This window comes from Lepidochelys olivacea (genome assembly GCF_965140295.1).
Source record: "Lepidochelys olivacea isolate rLepOli2 genome assembly, chromosome: 3".
In the NCBI taxonomy this organism is placed as follows: domain Eukaryota; kingdom Metazoa; phylum Chordata; order Testudines; family Cheloniidae; genus Lepidochelys; species Lepidochelys olivacea.
In genome coordinates, this window is record NC_140413.1 from 120,323,104 (window position 1) to 120,342,824 (window position 19,721).

Genomic DNA, 19,721 nt, shown 5'->3' on the forward strand with positions numbered 1-19,721 from the left:
CCAAATTGTTCCGTAAACTGTGCCAATGGCATTTCAGTCTGCCAAACACACATTCGGCCACCGTTCTCCTCCTATTGAGAGTGTAACTGGACGTTCCTTTCTGAGGACCTCTGAGATCAGCCAAACCCATGCAAGATTTAGTTTTAGAGTATGCTAATGGGAAGAGGGAAATGCTTCAAAGAACTTGCCTTTTTTTGTAACATTGTCCACTATCTAGGACCTCAGATTATTAAAAGTGTCTATAGCCTTGGAGTTCCTCTTTCAGAGATTTATAGAATTTAAGGCCAGAAAGGACAATTAGATCATCTAGTCTGACTTCCTATATATCATAGACTATTAAATTGTACCTAGTTACCCCATTACTGAGCCCAACCTGATTCAAGCGTATCTTCCAGAAAGGCATCCAGTCTTGATTTGTACGCACTGAGATAAAAAAATCAGTCATTTCCCTTGGTAGTTAGTACTCATAGCTAATCCTTCTCACTTTTATAAATTTGCACTTGATTTTTACTTTGACTTTGTTTGGCTTCAGCTTCCGGCTATTAGTTCTTGTTTTGCTTTTCTCCACTAGATTAAAGAGCCCTGTAGTACTCTGTATTTTCTCCCCACCTCCCACCCCATGAAAGAACAGCAACTCAGCACCTGCTCCGCTCCCCTGTCTGTCTTTCCACATCCTGTGAAAACAGTAGTGTCTTCAGTTGCTTTACACCCTCCTAAAAAAAGAATTAGCACTGCCTAAGCTATTATTCCATTCCTTCCTGTCATCACCCCCAGAGGAGACCTTTAGTGCCCAGAACCCCTTGGTGCTTTCCACACACCACTGTTGCCAACTCATGATTTTATGAATGCATCATGGTATTTGTTTTTCTTTAAAGCCTTAGCTCTGGAAGTCAGTTGACTTGCATGAGAATCTGTTTTCAATTAAAAAAAAAAAAAAATTCTAGCTCCCATGTTTGCAGAGAAATGCTTGAAAATGTGAGTCAGATGCAGTCTAAAGGCTCAAAAACCAGAAGGAAAACAAAAAGGTTTCGATTTTTTTTTAACTCTCTTGATATTTAATTTTTTGGTTTGTTTGATGGCTGACTCATTTTGGAGCTGTTGAGGTTGGTGATACTGAGAGACACAGGAAAACAAAAGCGTCTACCTCAGCTTACCCCGCTCTGATCACTTGCCGGGAACCTTTTGCCTACTTACCCAAAATGACCAGGCAGGTGGGTTTTTAAAGCCCTTCATCTAGATGTGCTTTAACAGACTGAAGTATTCAAATGGGACAGTGCGTGGTCCCATCCTAGGTGTGCCACAGATGTAAAGTGATAACACTTCACACACAAATGTACTTTCTGGTGATGAGAGGTAAAGAAGGAAGTTCTGCATGGAGCCCTGACAATTCTCCCGTCCTTCTTTCCTTCACCAGTCTCTCTAACCACTGGCCTTCCAGTGGCAGATTGGACAAGATCCTCAACTGCACAGCTTCTTAAAGGGACTCTGTCAGTTTAAGTTACACATCTGACTGAAAACTTTTACCATATGATCAATAACACCAATGATTACTGCAACTGAAAGATTAGAGAGAAGAAAACACTTTTTTTCAGTGGTTACTTTGTGCATTAGACAGTACTTCTTGTAGTCCGTTTCATTGTTTCCTCTATCTAGACAGTTTCCCCTTTTGTTCTCTTGTGTATGTGGGGAGGTACCACTCAGCAGGAGGGGAGAGGAAAAAGTCATCAGAAATAGGAAAATGTGATTGTAAAACTACAACAATTGGCAGGAGGCTGTGGGCAGATATTATATCAAACTTCTTTTAACTAGCTTTGTTTTTCTTTAATTAACTAGGTTTCAAGTTGATAACCTTTTAAGTGCCCAAGATCGTGGTTGTTGCATGGTACTTCAGTGAGTGTCTGCCCAACACTCTTCAGCACCTGCAGTCCTAGAGGGGGCCAGAAATCACTGGGATTTTGCCCCAAGTGGCAGTGCAGACACACTAGCTTTAGACCACTTGGTGGATCAGTCCTAATGGATAAATGCATTGTATCTGCTAATCTTCTTGGAAAGGCTTCAGAATTACATAAATCGATTCAATATTTTATGTGAAAACTATTGGTACTCATTCACACAAAATTTAAAATAACATTATTTACAAGAGGTAGCTAAATTGGTGCACGCTAAACCAGATCTCGAAAAGTATGTTCGAGAGAGATTAGAAACTTGGTGGTCTTCACACCTGCCATACTTTCCCTTGTATACTGAAACAAAAACAATGGAATTTTCTTCAGCTTTGATTTTTGAGTCACTTCCAGGAACTGTAACCACAATGGATTTCCTGTTATGTAAATACTGTACTTTATTTATTCAAGATAGTTTCTGTCTTACGCAACTGTCTTATTGTCTGACTGTCTTACGATATCATTTATTTGCAAGGAATTATGTTGTCGGATCTGGGGCCAATTGTCATGTCCAGTTGTTAGTAGATTTAAAAAATGTGGACTTCATTATTGTTTTAGGTCAATATTTGGTTAGAATACAAAAAACTATCAGTATGATCTTCCCATTTTTTCTGAAAAGGTAATGCCTGCTTCGTAGGATCCTGTTGATCTTTGGGACATTTCAGAATGCATGCTTGAAATATAAGTGTTTATATTTCATTCTGGTTGGCTCTGTTAAGTAATCCTTATGAATTTTTCCTTTTGGTGATGAATAGTAATGTTACTGTAATCAAGGGTCTGCCAACAATTCTAATGAACGTTTCCCAATTTTAGTGTTTGTATTCTAACAGCAGAGTTTGTCAGGTGGAAAACTGGTAGTGAATATAAGATCTCTTTGCATCTCACTGAACAATTATGGGATTGAGATGCTTGTTGTGCATTTATGCACCTTAACTTTTTTTAAAGAATGTAAATAAATATGAGTGTGCTATTTGTTTTTTGTATTTTGAGGGGAAAAAATCACTGAGGTACTTAACTTTTGAAATAAGACCACTGTACATGCGTATTAACAAAATTACAAACCAGTTGGGCCAAACATTCTTAGCAAGACGTGTATTTATTGTTCAGGTTTGGCCATATCTACAGTTATGAGCAATCTTGGTAAAACCAATAAATGCATCTCTAAGTTATCAATATGCATGATAGACCATAGTATGTGTGTGGCTACCAAAAAAAGAAGCCATAATGGGTATGTCTCCACATATGGTAGCAACTCTATGGTCTTTGTTATATACCTTTTTTTAAAAAAAGACCAAAAAAAGGACAAAAATAATTGAGTGTATTTTTGCTTGGAATATTTTTAGTGTGTAGCAGGATTTTACCTTAAGTAAAAGCTAGAAACATAGTATGACTAAGAATTATAAGCTTGCTTGCTAGCTACTGCCGGTTAAAACTTAAAGGCTATCCTTCTTTGTGTTTCAGGGCATAAGCTGATCACCAGCTGTCATTGAGGGAAAAGCTCTGCAATGTGGCAGTGACTTTAGAGTATCAAGCATTCAGCTGTATGTTGGTAATGAGGAGTATTTAGATAAGTTGTGCTTTTTAGATTAGTTTTGCTTCCATTTTCTTGACACCACTTCTCTGATGAGGGGCAAAATTATTTCTGTCCCAAAATGACTGTGTGGCTCTCTAGTTCCTGATTAAAATATGTATACTGCAAGTTCAGCTTTTTGTGAATTGGAGGTTTAAGACTCTCTTCCATTCTCCACAGTATGTCCTGGCAGGCACGGTTTCCTCTTTCTAAAAAAATAAATAAGTAAATAAAAAATCTTGGAATGACTCTTTCCATACATTGTTCAAAGAAAGTTTGAGCTAAATAGTATTGTCTGGTTTTGAGTTATGAGTGTGTGGGAAGGGGATGTGGAGGTGGAGGGAAATAGCTTGTATTTTTTTTAGCAATAGGAAATTTGTCACTTGTATAACAAACTCAAACTTGGCATGACAACTGGCCTCAGTGAGGAATGCGAATCAAGGCAAATTTAGGAAAAGATCTTGTATCTTTGAAAGTGAATAGCAGTTAGTTATGTGTTTGTGTGTGCAAACACAACTGTATAATTTGATAATTTGCCTTGGGATAAAAATAGCTAATTTTGTTCCAATTTGGCATAAATTACATACTGTGTATTAGGAGCTGGGAGAAGGTTTGCAGCTGGGGGAACTCTGATCTGTCCATATAGTGGAAGGAAGGATTTGGTCAGCATCTGAACTCTCAATGGGGACAAAGGAAGCGGTTCCACAGTGCTTGGACTCTTTTGCATGTTCAGTGGAGGGTCAGAGGAGCTGCTGGAGTCCTACTGTTCCATGGAAGAACCAGTTGTCTTATCTGTACTCTGCAGTTCTTACAGGAATGATACCAGTGCACAGTTACTCCTAGTTAGTAATATGGTTTCTTAAGAACTGTGTCAATGTCTGAATGTACGTCCGAGAACTTTGCACTGATACTGTTTGATGAAGTTCAGACTTCATTTATTGCCTGGATGCTCGAAGGACTTCTGGAACCCTTCCTCTTTCCACTCCGCTTTATCTTACAAAGACATTTTGTCCTAGCCCCTGTGAAAAATTAAACACATTTCATCAAAATGTTTTTGGGGCAGATCCTCAGCTAGTGAAAATTGCAGGCAGTGGAGTCATGAGAACACCAGTTGAGTCTGCTCTTTTGTGTTTTGGGTAAAGGTTGATAAATGAATAATGTGGAAGGAAATTCTCAGAATGAAATTAATGTCACTGTAGAAACTTTACCATTTTGCATATACTGTGTGGGTGGTGATGTGGTTGGTTGGTTTTTTTTCTTCCATGTACTGTAATTTTAAACTTTTGATGTTCCCTGATACTTATGTAGATACTGTATATTTCATGGTATGCACTTCAGAAAATAACACAATGCCCTTGATCCTACACATTGCTCAGTGCAAGAATCTGTCCATGTGGAGCTATTGCAGGATTAGGGCCTAAAGCATTAATTCACACACTTCACAACACCGATAATCCCTCCCCCCTTTGAAAATATTGCATATGTGCAGTATGCCAGAGTGAAGAGTCCTACAGCAATGTTAATCCATATTTATTGCCCATATGTAGTAGTTTCTGTTAAACAGTTAGTTACCATGAAATGTTCCTTTTGATTGAATGTCACCACAAAATAGACAGGTTGTCCAGTGTGGAAGAGTTAACACAATTATAGGGACTGTATCTTGTGAAGTGTACTAATTTTTGCTACCTTGGCTTCTCAGGCTTAACTTTTTGCATAAAAGTGAGTGTATAAAGACGTCATACATTCAATATAGTCTAATAAGGTGCATATTATAATTACCAATAATGTAGCATTAAGGGTTGAAATAGTAGTTGTTCAAAAGTCAGAAAATTCCAAAGAGAACCTTAACTTTGCCTCTTCACATGTGCATTAAGTGAGTTATTACATGATCACACAACTAAATAAATAGAAATTCATGAAATATTTCTTTAGAAAATGAATGATTCCACCCTGACATACAAAAGATGCTCTTTTCTCAGAGTTCTCTTTAATGTGGTCTAAGTTGGTGTATCTGACCTCCTGAGAGCAGAACCACCACTGATACTTTGGCATATACATTGAAGTTCTAGAAAGCAAAGTGTCAGCTCTCAGCAGAGTGTGAGATAGGCATGGGTTCTTTGGCTCTTCACCAGATCTTTCATTGTGGCTTTCCACTGTAAACACTACTGTCTTTCAATTCCCCGTTACAAAATGGTTGCACAACTCTATGCTCCATTTGCAGATTTGTTAGAATGGAACAAATACAAAGCAGTCTTAAGACTGGAAACTTAACTGGACTTCTTCCTAAAACAACTAATATTCAGCAGCCTATGCTGATTGCATGCTTTTGTTGTTGTGGGGTTTTACCCTTGCTTTTTCGTTTTCTGTAACATGCCATTGTGATCTGGAACTTTGCCAGGTATATAAAGAATGCTTAGAACCTGGCAGCCATGACAGTCACACTAGCCTTGTATAAAAGTGTTTTGCCTTGCATGCCATGCACGTTTGTGATGCTCTGAGGTTTGTGGCATGCATGAGTTGCACTGATCTGCCTCACTGCAGAAATGAGTTTGCTGCATTGTATTGAAAACTGATATGCAGTCTCTTCTTCCCTCCTGCTTTTGTTTTTCTTGTTCACTGAGCACTTCTTATTTTAAGGTGGACTCTTTGGCACCTGTTGCTCAGACTGGTAATCTGGAAAACCTTAGCCAGTCACCTCCTTCAACTCATCCTACAAGACAGGTAAAAACCAAAACCACCCCCACCCCCAATCCTTTATTACCATGTAAAAATACTTGATCCCTTCCCTCCTCCCCGCCCCCGCAATTTTTCTTTTAATCTTCATCATTACATGAATCTGTATAACTCCACGGACAAGGAAGTGGGAGCAGAACAGAAGGAATCCTGTCCTGCACTGGACTAGCTCAGTTCCCGTCCTATTCGTCCTTTTCCTGCTCATTCTGGAAGTAAGCATACTCTGCCACTTCTGTCTGTCTTCCCAGAAGACTTTCCATCAAATAAATAAAGGAAGGAAGCTCTCAAGAGGGAACCTGTAGCCTGGGACAAGGGCTCAGAATCTCAGTAGCCAGTCCCATTCCCTCACAGGAGTCAACTCAGCTTTTTCCTCCTGCGTTCTCACCTCTTTCTAGCCCTCTGAGTGTGTCACTTTTCAGATCTACCTGAGCTTGTCTCTGCTCCTCACCCTCATCCTTTTTAGTAGGCCACTCTATTTTTCTTTCCTCACTGTTTTGCATCAGAGGTTAGATTTCCTGTGCCATCCACTCACTGGGTTCTTTACTCTCCCTTCCGTCAGTCTTCCCACTACTGAGCTGATCACTACCAATCAGCTGAGCAGTGTACAAGCAAATGAGTATTATGCAAGCAGTTCTTTCCTAGGTGCTGCATACGTAAAATCTCTTGGTGGCTGGTTTTCCCAAATTATTGGTCTCAGTATATGCACTCCCTTTTTAATCAGCATCTCAGATGCTCCATTGTGCCTGGACTATGTGTCCATCCCTGCCTATGCATGTACCAAATAACCAAAGATGCAAGAACAAATTCAGATTCCACAGATTACAGATTATTTCACTTAGTTTGAATGAGAGCAACAATGTTTCAAATTAGGGCCAAACAGGAACAGGAGGACCCCAGTAACCTAGCAGTTTCTCCGAGACAATTCTTCTCAGATCAATTGTGTCTGTGGGTTTGAAAGTCCTCGTTGGCCATGTCATAAATCTAAAAGGAAGGGTAAACACATTTAAATCCCTCCTGGCCAGAGGAAAAATCCTTTCACCTGTAAAGGGTTAAGAAGCTAAGACAATCTCACTGGCACCTGACCAAAATGACCAATGAGGAGACAAGATACTTTCAAAGCTGGGGGGCGGGGGAAACAAAGGGTTCTCTCTGTCTGTGTTGTCTTTTGCCGGGACCAGAGCAGGAATGCAGGTCAGAACTCCTGTAAAAAGTCAGTAAGCAATCTAGTTAGATATGCGTTAGATTCTGTTTTGTTTAAATGGATGATAAAATAAGTTGTGCTGAATGGAATGTATATTCCTGTTTTTGTGTCTTTTTGTAACTTAAGGTTTTGCCTAGAGGGATTCTCTGTTTTGAATCTGATTACCCTGTAAGGTATTTACCATCCTGATTTTACAGAGGTGATTCTTTTACTTTTTCTTCTTCTTCTTTTAAGAATCTGATTGCTTTTTCATTGTTCTTAAGATCCAAGGGTTTGGGTCTGTGTTCACCTATGCAAATTGGTGAGGCTTTTTATCAAGCCTTCCCCAGGATAGGGTGTGTAGGGCTTGGGGGGATTTTGGGGGCAAAGACGTTTCCAAGTGGGCTCTTTCCCTGTTATATTTATTTGTTAGATGCTTAGTGTGGCAGCAATAAAGTCCATGGGCAAAAGGTAAAATAGTTTGTACCTTGGGGAAGTTTTAACCTAAGCTGGTAAAAATAAGCTTAGGGGGTTTTTCATGCAGGTCCCCACATCTGTATCCTAGAGTTCAGAGTGGGGAAGGAACCTTGACAGGCGAGAAAAAGCTTATAACCTCAGAAGAGCCCCAGATCCAGCTCTCTGCATGATGCTGGCCTGGCATGGAGGTAAATAGATTTCACTTTTTCTGGCTCAAAGGCAAGTATCTAGTCCTCCTAAGAGGCACATTCCCCTCCCCCCCCCCCGATAGATTCTTAGCTGGTTACATTGTATGCAAATTGATCCCTACTGATTTGAGGTCTGGTTTCACCATCCAACATTTGCAGAAATTTTATTTAAATGTGTGTGCCTCTCTCTGTAAAGTAGGTACTTACATGGCCCCCATCCTCGGAGGTTCTGAGAACCTCCCAAGTATTGCAATGGTTCCCTAGTGTAGACAGTGTATGTGAAGAAATTTTTAGGGAAAGCTAAAGCCAATAACTGAGTTCTACATTCAGTCCTGAAAGTGGTGAGGTCCATGGTCATTCTTGGCTTTTGTGGGAATGAGTTCCACAGTCTAGGTCCAATTCCTTTCAATCTCCTGCACTTGTAAGCCTCCCTGTGTTGATAGACTGTTTCTTTGTTCTGGTGGATGTTAGGTGTTCTGGGAGGTGCTGGTTGAGGGGAAGAGGTGATATCCTAGGTACTATAACTATTCACAGTTCTCATGGAGGGTTTGAATATCAAAGCAGAGCTCTTTAACTAGACTATGTGCATTAATTGATGGAGCCAGTGCAGAGCTCAGAGCACTGGGTTGAGGTGTTCACAGCCATCTGTGCTGCTAAGTAGACTGGCTACTGCATTTTGTGTCAGCTGGAGCTTTACGGTGTGTGGCTTTGTTCATATGTATGAGTTGCAGTTAATGGAGTTGGCATGTCATGAATGTGTGGATCACCACCATTGCCAGCTCTGTGTTGGATAGGATGGGGTGCAATCTTGAAAGTGAGCAGTTTTATTAACATGGCTATTTTGGCATCCAGTAACATTGAGCAGTCTAAAAGGACTCCATGGCTGCAGGCTGCATTTCCTCCATGCATGAGATTTGAGGATTAAAACTTTAAAATAATTAAGTTTCTATCAATTTTCTGTTCAGCTGTAACTACACAAATCTTTTTTCCCCTATCAAAGACCCAGATAAGCACATATCATTGAAATAGTCATGGATGAATATAGACTTAAAACTGCCAAATGAAGACGGGGGGAGGATATATTTCCCATGGTATACCATCAGTCATTTTCAGTTATCCCTCCTTAATGGTCCAGTATGGCTGCACTTTGAGGAGAATTTAAACAATTAACATCCCCCTACATATGCATTCATCCCATCCTCAGACAAGCTGTGATTCCCCTCCCCCCACACCCTACCAGTGCAGCTATTGAAAAAGTACCAGGCTAACTAGTGAAGTTGTGATGAATGAGAGCCTCATACAAGTTTTAAAAATCTTTCCAGAATCCCCATCCAAAGTGGCCTGCACATAAATCCTCGGGATTAGATGTCTGAAAAGTTTCAAATTCTAAAGTTCAGCTGTTCTGATATATATTTGTGGACAAAAAATAGTCTTTTGTATTCTTTCCATGCTTGAGATAAAATATTTCAACTTCTCATAACTGAAACAGTGAAGCAGATTTTGCTCAGACCTTTGCACAAGAAGAAACTTATTTTTAAGCTGTGACCAAGCATGGAAGACTTCAGCTGGGAAAAAAAAGGGGTTGGGTGGGGAGAGAAAAGTGTGTATGAGTGTTTAAATATAAAGTTATGATCATGTGAAAAACTCTGCAGTAGGGGTGGGTGGCCAGGAAGAAGTTGACAGTGTTTTGTAAGATCTTAATGAAATCTTACACCATTTGCTAGGGTAGACTGCTGTAGGTAGTCAGTATTGTAGTGTGATAGAAATTCATTGCTCGGGATTGCCCAGTTGGGATGCTACTGTGTGACAGAAGTGTTGCATTCACTGCTTTGCAGAGTCTATGCAAAATGCAAGAATCTCCGGACTAATTCTGAATTGTCTTGTTTTTCTCTTTGTCAGAAAATAAACATGACTGTCAGGTTGTGTTTTGCCCTTTAAATGTAATATCTCTGGTAGAGTGCTCTTCTTTGCACACAAGTAAACATTTACCTATTTTATTAAAGTACAAATCGCAGAGGAAAATTTGTATTGTTCAGCTTTTAAATATTTGATCATTGGTTTAGTGAAAGAAAGGTAGCAAACACCCATACAGGAGTTGATGGAATAAAACTTCACATAAAGATGTCAAGACTTGGATTTTTCTTTGATCTGCACATACTTTCAGGGCAACTGCAAATAACTGCTGTGGATAAAAGTGCTTTAGAAAATTGTTAGAACCGATAATTTATTGACTTAGCTTTAAGTGATTAAAGCAATACTGTTTTCAGTGATGTCCCAATGTCACTATCAGTAGAAAGTTAATCATAATCCATCCAGATATTTATATGGTCCTCAGACCTGTAGTATATGAGCATTTGAGATTTGCCTTGGTTGGGTTACGAAGTCATTGCCAAGTGCTGAACACAGAAAACTTGTAGTCCTTTTTTTTTAATTTAAGGAATTTTGCTCTCTCCAGTGATGAAGATTTAGGATACATTTCCCCTTGTGTTTCTTCAGCAGCTTTTTAAAATTTTTTTTCTTTTTTATTTATATGTTGTAGGTCAACAGTGCCCATGACCCCTGGTCACACTGGAAATCTGGAAATGTGGACAATGCGAATTCTGGTGATGGCTGGGCAACCAAACCTGAAAGTGCAGCGGGGCAGAAAAATACCACTTCAAACAACTGGGAGGGTGCAGCACAATTTGGGCACCCACAGGCCTATCAAGGCCCAGGTCAGCTAAATGCTCCCATGAATGATTTGTTCAGTCTCTAAATAATCTGGACCAGAATGTTGGTATAAATGAGGATCACCTGTACAGTAGTGTCCCTTTTCTATACCATGAAAAGTTTATAAACATAGCAAACCATTCACATGGTAGGAAAGGGTAGGCACATTACTCAATGATGAGGGAAAGACAATTGCAGAAAATGTTGCAATGACCAAAGTGTTAAATACCGTTTTTTCTGTTTCCACCAGAAAGGTTAGCAGTGATGGGACCACTAACATAACAACAACATAACATAGTAGATGCATGGAGTGAAAAATTTTCACTCCATGCATCTGAAGAAGTGGGGTTTTTTTACCCATGAAAGCTCATGCCCAAATAAATGTTAGTCTTTATAGTGCCACTGGACTCCTCGTTGTTTTTGCGGATACAGACTAACTTGGCTACCTATCTGATACTCACTAACATAATGAACATCAGTGTAAATGAGGTAGGGTCTGAGGCTAAAATAGGAAAAGAACAAGTTAGTTAGGTGTCTTTAAGTTGGCAGAGTCTGATGAAATACATCCTAGAATACTTAAGGAACTGGCTGAAGAGATTTCTGAGTCATTAGTGATTATATTGAGAACTCGTGGAGGGCAGGAGAGATCCCGGAGAACTGGAAAAGGGGAAAATATAGTACCCATCTATAAAATGGGAATAAGGACAACACAGGGAATTATAGACCAGTCATCTTAATTTCGGTACCTGTAAAGATAATGGAGCAAATAAAACAATCCATTTGTAAGCATCTAGAAGAAGAAAAGGTGATAACACATCAACATGGATTCGTCCAGAACAAATCACGTCAAACCAACCTAATATCATTCTTTGACAGGGTAAAAAGCCTTGTGAATGGGGAGAAGCAGTAGATATGACGTATCTTGACCATAGTAAGGGTTTTGGTACTGTCTCACATGACCACCTCATAAGCAAACTGGTAAATGTAGCCTAGAGGAACATTCTCTCAGGTGGGTGCACAACTGGTTGGAAAACTTTACTCCGAGAGTAGTCGTCAATGGTTCACAGTTCAGCTGGAAGGGCATATGGGGGGAGGCGGATCTCCGCAGGGATCTGTCCTGGCTTCAGTTCTATTAAATATCTTCATACATTATTTGGATAATGGCATGGAGAGTACACTTAAAGTTTGTGGACGATACCAAGTTGGGAGGGGTTGCAAGTGCTTTGGAGGATAGGATTAAAATTCAAAATGATCATTCAAAATGATCTGGACAAACTGGAGAAATGGTCTGAAATAAAGATGAAATTCAATAAGGACAAAAGCACAGTACTACACGTAAGAAGGAATAATCACTATCCCATATACAAAATGGGAAATGACTGTCTAGGAAGGAGGACTGGAGAAAAAGATCTGGGGGTTATAGTGGATCACAAACTAAATATGAGGAGTCAATGTAATACTGTTGCAAAAAAAAGTGAACATCATTCTGGGATGTATTAGCAGGAGTGTTGTAAGCAAGACCCAAGAAGTCATTCTTCCACTCTACTCAACCCTAAGGTCTCAACTGGAGTACTGTGTCCAGTTGTGGGCACCACAGTTTTGGAATGATGTGGACAAATGGGAGAATCTCTAGAGGAGAGCAGCAAAAACGAGTAAAAGTCTAGAAAGCATGAACTACAAGAAAAGATTGAAAAAATGAGTGTGTGTAGTCTGGAGAAGAGAGGACTGAGGGGGGCATGTGATAAGTCTTCAAGTATGTAAAAAGGTTGTTATAAAGAGAAGGATGATAACTTGTCCTCTTTGCCCACTGAGGATAGGAGGACAAGAAGCAATGAGGCTTCAGTTGCAGCAAGGGAGATTTAGGTTAGATATTAGGAAGAACTTCTTAACTGTATGGTAGTTAAGCACTGGAACAAATTACCAAGGGAGGTTGTGGAATATCTGTAATTGGAGGTTGTTAAGAACAGATTAGACAAACACATGTCAGGTATGGTCTAGAATAGATAATACTTAGTCCTGCCTTAGTGCAGGGGACTAGCTAAGATGATGCATCAAGGTCCTTTCCAGTCCTATGATTCTAATTCTATGGAGAAAAGTGGTGGACTCCTAAAATACTTCCTATAAAATGGCAATGATCTACATCAGTGCACCCTTTCAGAACTGCATGAAAAATTAGCAGGTGAGAGCCATGAGTGTTAAGAACAGAATCTTAGACATGTTGTTCAGCTCACATAGCTGGATCTTTGTGGGCAACATAAAACTTTAAATCTGTGTGTTCCTGTTTCTGCCAAGGCATGGTCAGTAATATAAGCCCTCTATTTTAAAGCATTGCAGCCAGTATTTCAAATAACTTTCTAGTCTTTTTAACACTGGAAGTCTGTGTGAAGAGAGAGATTTATATTTGGGACATATTAACTGGGAAAGTGTCAATTAAGTGCCCAATTAAAGAAAATATTGGTGCATTAAGGCAATCTATTTAATAGATTTGTACTGTTTTATTTGGATGTCTAGGTTTTTGGGGATACATTTTAAATGAGGAGACAAAAAACATTGGGCTGAATTAGTTCTTTGATTTTTCGTTGGAATATTGTGGCGGGGGAGAGCAGTCTTTGGCTCAGCAAAATTAGTAATACCTTTTTTCCTATCTCTTTACCCTTCTCCTGCTCCTTCAGCAGCTGCTGATGACGACGATTGGGATGATGACTGGGATGACCCAAAATCAACGGCACCATCTTACCTTGGCTATAAGGAGAGTGAGTCTTCTGAGGCTGGGGGCCCACAGCGTGGAAATACTCGTGCAGCTGCCATGAAATTACCACTTAACAAGTAATGATCAGCAAACTGGGAAAAACAATGTTTGAGATTAGAAGAAATTAAATATGGGGGCAGAGTTAAAATTGTAAAAGTTTATTTGAATAGGAATTCTCCTCTCCGCCCCCCTGCACATGATTCATTTTGTCCTTCCACTTAAATGTGCAGTGTAAGGGGTTGATGTGGAGATGTCACAAATTCAGCATTATCATTTCACAGCAGGAGCATGTAGAGAAAGATAGAGGCTACCTGACAACACATGACATAGGCATGTGTGTCTGGTGTGTTGTTTGTAGCCAATTAACTCATGAGTTTCCAGGATACTTATTGCCTTTCTAAACTTAAGGCCTAGTCTACCCCTAAAACTTTGGTTGACCTAACTCTGTTGTTCAGGGGTGTGACCCCTAAGGGACATAGATAAGCTGGGTTGACAGAAGAATTCTTCCATCAACTAAGCTACTGCCTCTTGAGGGGATGAATTTACCACAGTGATGGAAATACCCTTTGCATCACTACAGCAAGTGTCTGCACTACAAATGCTACAGTGGTGTAGCTGCAGTGTCACAGCTGTGCTAGTATAGTGCTTGTAATGTAGACATACCCGAAGTCTTTTAATTTAGTGGCATTTAGTTGTGTATTTAGTGATCTTGGTAGGTGAGGTCTCTTATCCACGGAACAGGATGGACTGTGCCTGGTGCTCCAGAGTGTCGTCTTATTGCACTCCAACTCTGATCTGAAAAGACTACCACCAGGGATAGAGGTAGTACAGTCTTTGCAACTGCTGTGACAACTGCCAACTCAGCAAGGGTTCCAGTTGTGGCGATATTGCAGAACTGGTTCATTAGGAACCAGAGTGAAACTAGAAACTCATTCTTGATGCTGTCTGCTGCATGGCCATCAGTTGTTGCTGATATAGGGGCCAGCTTTAACAACCTAGACCTGAAAGGCCGTATTACCCCATAATCTTCTGAGCCTTGCGATCCCCCTCTTAGTTTTTTCTGTTTAAGATGTGAAATCAAGTACAATCAATTACACTGTACAACTCCCTGAATTTCTTTTCAAGAGCACAGAATTCCCTTCTCCGCCTTCTTTTGATAGATCTTTTCCCCTCCCCATCCATGCTTAACAGAAACTATTGGGGTTCAGCCCTGCAGCCTTCAATAGAGTGAGCCAGATTTTGTTCCCAGTTATGCCAAATTGGCACTGCTTTAACTCCAGTGGAGTCACTGGAATATATCAGTAATTGGTGCAACTCTGTTAACTCCAGTGGAGATGTGCCAAATTGATACCAGAATAACTGGGAGCAGAATTTAGCCTGGCATCGTGTCATAATTTAATAACCCCTTTCAGCTGTGCCTTTGTGGTTTAAATGTGGGAGGAAAAAGAAAATCTAGTCTAAGTTTGCACAGATCTCAATTTTTTAAACAGTCTTTAAATATCTTAATTTTAAAACTTTTGAAAGATATAAACACATTACAGGTTTTAAAGTCTAAGGATGTGTCAACACTGCAATGTAAACCAAGGGTTAGAAACCCTGTTGGTTCCTGGGCCTAGGGTGACCAGATGTCCCAATTTTTATAGGGACATTCCCGATATTCAGGGCTTTTTCTTATATAGGGACTTATTACCTCCCGCCCCATCCCAATTTTTCACACTTGCTATCTAGTCACCCTAAGGTCAGCATGATTTGTATGTAGACTGAAGGGGGGTTAGGCTTGAGCCTGAGTTCGAACCTTAGGATTTCATTACAGTGTAGACACCCTACATGGTGCTGGGGAAGAGGCAAAAAAGACACTTGTAGAATTGTGGCCACTTAGCTTTCAGTTATCACTCCTGTTAATGTAGAAATGGATGTTGCATTATCCTTTAACCTATTTTCTGTGTCACAAGGGATTTTTTTAACTTATTAGTTTAAAACATTTTATTTTGTTCTCAGCATCCTGATGTCATTTCCTTGGGAACAGCGGCAACAACAAAGCTCTTATAACTCTTGTGTAATGCAGAGGCTTGAGTGCGTTGTTGTTTTAATAAAAAAAACTGTCTCCTGATCCTCAAAGAAATACTAAATTTTAAAAATGTAGGAACATATTCAAACTAATTATTACTTAACTTTTTAATACCCATTGATGTACATGGGAAAAGACTCTCCAGTCCAAACTTGTGTGGTTCTGCTGCATTGCTCTGCAAGTCAGTACTTAACTAGTCTGAAGCCTGATTGATTTTTTTTTTTTTTATGTTTCTTTTTAAGCTTTCCAAAGATCTTTCATAATGTAATTAACAAAAAAAAAGGTCCAGGGAAAATGCAAAATGCTTGAATAGTATATATTTTTAAATGTAAATTAATAGTATGTTTTAATGTTCTCATCCCTTTGAAAGGTCTTTTTTTAATACAAAGTTACTCATCATTTCCATATCTCTGTTTGGGTCTACGCTATCATGCGTATTTGAGAGTCATTCACTTTAGCAATGAGCACTGCACATCTGTGATACTCTCCTTTTTTAATTTGGTTTTGAATCTAAATAAGACTAGCTTCCTTTAACTTTTAGGCTAATAACCAAAACTTTATAAGGCAGTTTGACCAAATGGCAGCATCATTCTCTAATAGAAAAAGAATAATTGTCTCTTGCTAGCTCTTGATTTTCTTTACATGTTCATAATAGATAAGTTAGAATAGAGAGTTTTTTACGGTGTTTTTTTAAGTAATGTAAGTGCAGTGTCTCGCTTTCAGACACAGTTCCTTCACTTGTCACTTCATTCTTTTTGGACTGAGATTTGGTCACGTTTATCTTTATTATATTTATCCATTATTCCTTATAGCTATAACCAGAATGGTTATTTAAAGTAAATCAGATTGAGCATAAGACTTCTGCAATCAATGACAAAGGTCCCAATCTGGCAAATACAAAATTAACGTTCCTCATATGAGAAGTCCCATTGGTTTCAGTGAGCCTGCTCATGTGCATAAAGCTATGCACATGTATAAACATTGGTAGGATTGGGGCCTTTGTCACTGTACTGCAAGAGGGATAGTTTATGTTGAATAACTGTTTTGATTCGTTGGATTTGTACCTTTTTGAAAATACTGAGCTTAAATCTACAATCCTTCATGTGAATAATCCTTGCTCAAGCAAGTAGTTTTACTGACTTTAATGAATGAATACTTGCATGAATGTGTGTTGGAGAATTGGGCCTGTTATTACAGGAAGTCTAATTTTATTTACCTTACCCATTTAAAGTTAGTCCACATTTTAAAACAGGATGAAATCTCACCTAAGATCAAATAGAGTATTACCCCCGGAATAATAAATAGGTATAAGTGGATAAGCGTCTATCACTGGTTTTGAGTAGCTGTTACGTAGTTACAGTTGAATGTCAGTGGAATAGAAAACGGATGCAGGATAATGGCCCCTGCTATGTAGCTAGTAGTACAAGCCATGCGTTTTTGGGAAACTGACTAGGTAATACAGACACAATGGCTTTTCAAAGCAGGAGGTACTTTTGGTCCTGTCCTGTGACAGTGTTCTTTTACAATGATAAAAGAAAAGGAGGACTTGGGGCACCTTAGAGACTAACCAATTTATTTGAGCATAAGGATGCATCTGATGAAGTGAGCAGTGTAGCTCACGAAAGCTTATGCTCAAATAAATTGGTTAGACTCTAAGGTGCCCCAAGTCCTCCTTTTCTTTTTGCGGATACAGACTAACACGGCTGCTACTCTGTAACCTTTTACAATGATATTATTTCACTGTTGTATACTACAACTTATTTAAAAATCCAGCATCACCACCAACAAAGCCCCCTATTTTAGGGGCATTGCAAACTAATTTAAATCACACTTCATCCGTGTTGTTGCTCCATGCAAACAGCAGCTGCTTAGCAGCACTTCAAGGGGCTAGCTGTTTTTGGTCCAGTCTTTTCATTGAAAAGACTGAGGAAATTGGACTCCTCTGGTTAGTTTTTGTAATGTAAACTTTGATTTGAGGGCACAATAGCTTCACTTATTAATTCTGGTTAGTGGATAAAACATGAGTGTCACACTTATGTCATGTCCAGAACTACTAGATAAAATTATAACATTGTCGTTCATAGTAAATCGTTATTACTGTTTATCAGATGAAACTGATGTGAATTCAAATCATTTTGGCTGATGAGTGATGATGTAATAGAATGGCAGTTGCTGCTAATTATTCCACTGTCATACTTATTCTGATTGGCTTTGAGTACCAGACCTATTGTGCAGTTCAGCCAATCAGAAACAAGCTTAGTATCCTGTACTTTCATGAATAAAGATGATTACTCAATAGCTGAAGCTTTACTGGGTTTTTTTTCCAGTGAATAATTAGCCATCAGAGCAATCTGTGATTAGCACAGATTTCATTTAGTTTAATTAGGCTATCACCTCTCCTTAGCTCATCAGGAATAATGAGTTTTTAAAAACATGGCAGGAAATTGTGAACCTGTCAAAGAAGGGATTATGAAAAAGAAATTCAGTCACTTTATTTCTTTGATTAGATTCCCTGGATTTGCAAAACCTGGAATGGAACAGTATCTGTTGGCAAAGCAGCTAGTAAAACCCAAAGAGAAAATTCCCATAATTGTAAGTTTTTTTTTTTTTCCTCATCTGAATTATTTTTAAGACATGTTGAGGCTAAAAGAGGGACTACTGAGGGACACTAATATAAATAAAAGCTTAGAACCTAATGCCTCGTGTACTGCAGACACTGTTTTTTATGTATATTATTTTATTTGGGGTGACTGTGCAGTTAGGGCATGATCCTGCCAAGGGTTGAGAATCTCCAATGCCACCCACCTGCCTCAACAGGTGGGAAACTTGATGGGGCCATTGGTGATTGGGACAGCCCCAGCTAAATGGGGAGAAGAGCACCCACTAATAGGATGCAGAGGTTGTCCCTTCCCCTCCAGAGTATCTAGCCATTCATTGGCCATCTGAAGGGAGGAAGGGTGCTGATTGGTTTCTCGCCCTCCACTTTCATTAATTTAAACCCTAGCCTGGGCCATGTGGAGCCTCTTCTTACTCTGTTCCTGCAGCCCATCCTTTGACCCCTTACTGATAGCTTTGGAGATGTGTTTTGAGGATGCTGCAGGTCTGACTGATCACCTGTTCTGGGATCAGGAAGGAATTTTTTCTCCCCGAAGAGACCAAAATGGTATATGCCTTGGGAGTTTTTCGCCTTCCTCACAGCATTGTGGAGGGACAACTAGGTTAATTAGGAATAGGATTTGTTAATTCGTGGTAGTACTTGGTAGGCATGTTAGTTTACTGCAGTTTACACCTAGTTTCCAGGGCAGTTAAAAGGTTAAATAAAAGGAAAAGTTCCCAGAATTAAGACATGGGATTTTGCTGATGGGCCTTGTACAGATGGGATGGGGGAGACATTATGGGCTGAGGTCCTCCCCCCCCTTTTAATATCCTCTGTCCCCATGCCGATGTGAGGGGTGGTGGTAGGACTCTGAGTGAGCTGAGTGCTGGGGGTAGGCTGAGGAGAGTCTACCCTGGTGAGAATGAGGGTATTTCTTCACTACCTGCTGGATCGGTGGGCGGGGATCGATTTATTGCATCTAGTCTAGATGCAATAAATTGATCCCCAAGCGCTCTCCCGTCGACTCCTGTACTCCAGCGCCGCAAGAGACACAGGCAGAGTCGACGGGGGAGCGGCAGCAGTCGACTCACCGCGGTGAAGATACCATGGTAAGTCGATCTAAGTATGTCGACTTCAGCTACATTATTCACGTAACTTAGATCAGTCTCCTCCCCCCCCCCCCCCCCCGGTAATGCTGCTTACAATGTATTCTGCTTGGTTGTGCAATATGTAAATGGGTCTAACATATAGGTAACATAAAGCCCAGTCTGCAAACCCTCACTCGTGCAACTATTGCCATCAGATACAGTGGGAATACTTACATAATGGTTTAGAAGATCAAAAGACCTGCAAATTACTCAGTGGAGAGAGTTGGGAGTTTCTGGTGAAAAGTCATCAAGGGCAACATCTTCCAGTTGTAGCCTTTGTTCATTATCAGCTATTCTAATGCAGGTACATTGTTTGCTACAAGAAAAACACCTTATGCTATTCAAAATTTTAAACAATAT

At 39.7% G+C, this 19,721-nt stretch overlaps 1 protein-coding gene across 3 annotated transcripts in view; it reads left to right on the plus strand.

The window, feature by feature from the left end:
* The window catches only part of SNX9 (sorting nexin 9), a 98,862-nt gene that overhangs the window by 43,712 nt on the left and 35,429 nt on the right, over positions 1–19,721 (plus strand). The window contains exons 5-8 of one of the 3 annotated variants that reach the window (XM_084624694.1): positions 6,151–6,234; positions 10,631–10,805; positions 13,476–13,626; positions 18,125–18,209. In XM_084624694.1, coding sequence (XP_084480820.1) covers positions 6,151–6,234; positions 10,631–10,805; positions 13,476–13,626; positions 18,125–18,209 — 495 coding nt within the window. Of the gene's footprint in view, positions 1–6,150; positions 6,235–10,630; positions 10,806–13,472; positions 13,627–18,124; positions 18,210–19,721 lie in introns of all 3 variants that reach the window. The other 2 variants (XM_084624693.1, XM_084624695.1) reach the window with 2 other exon arrangements.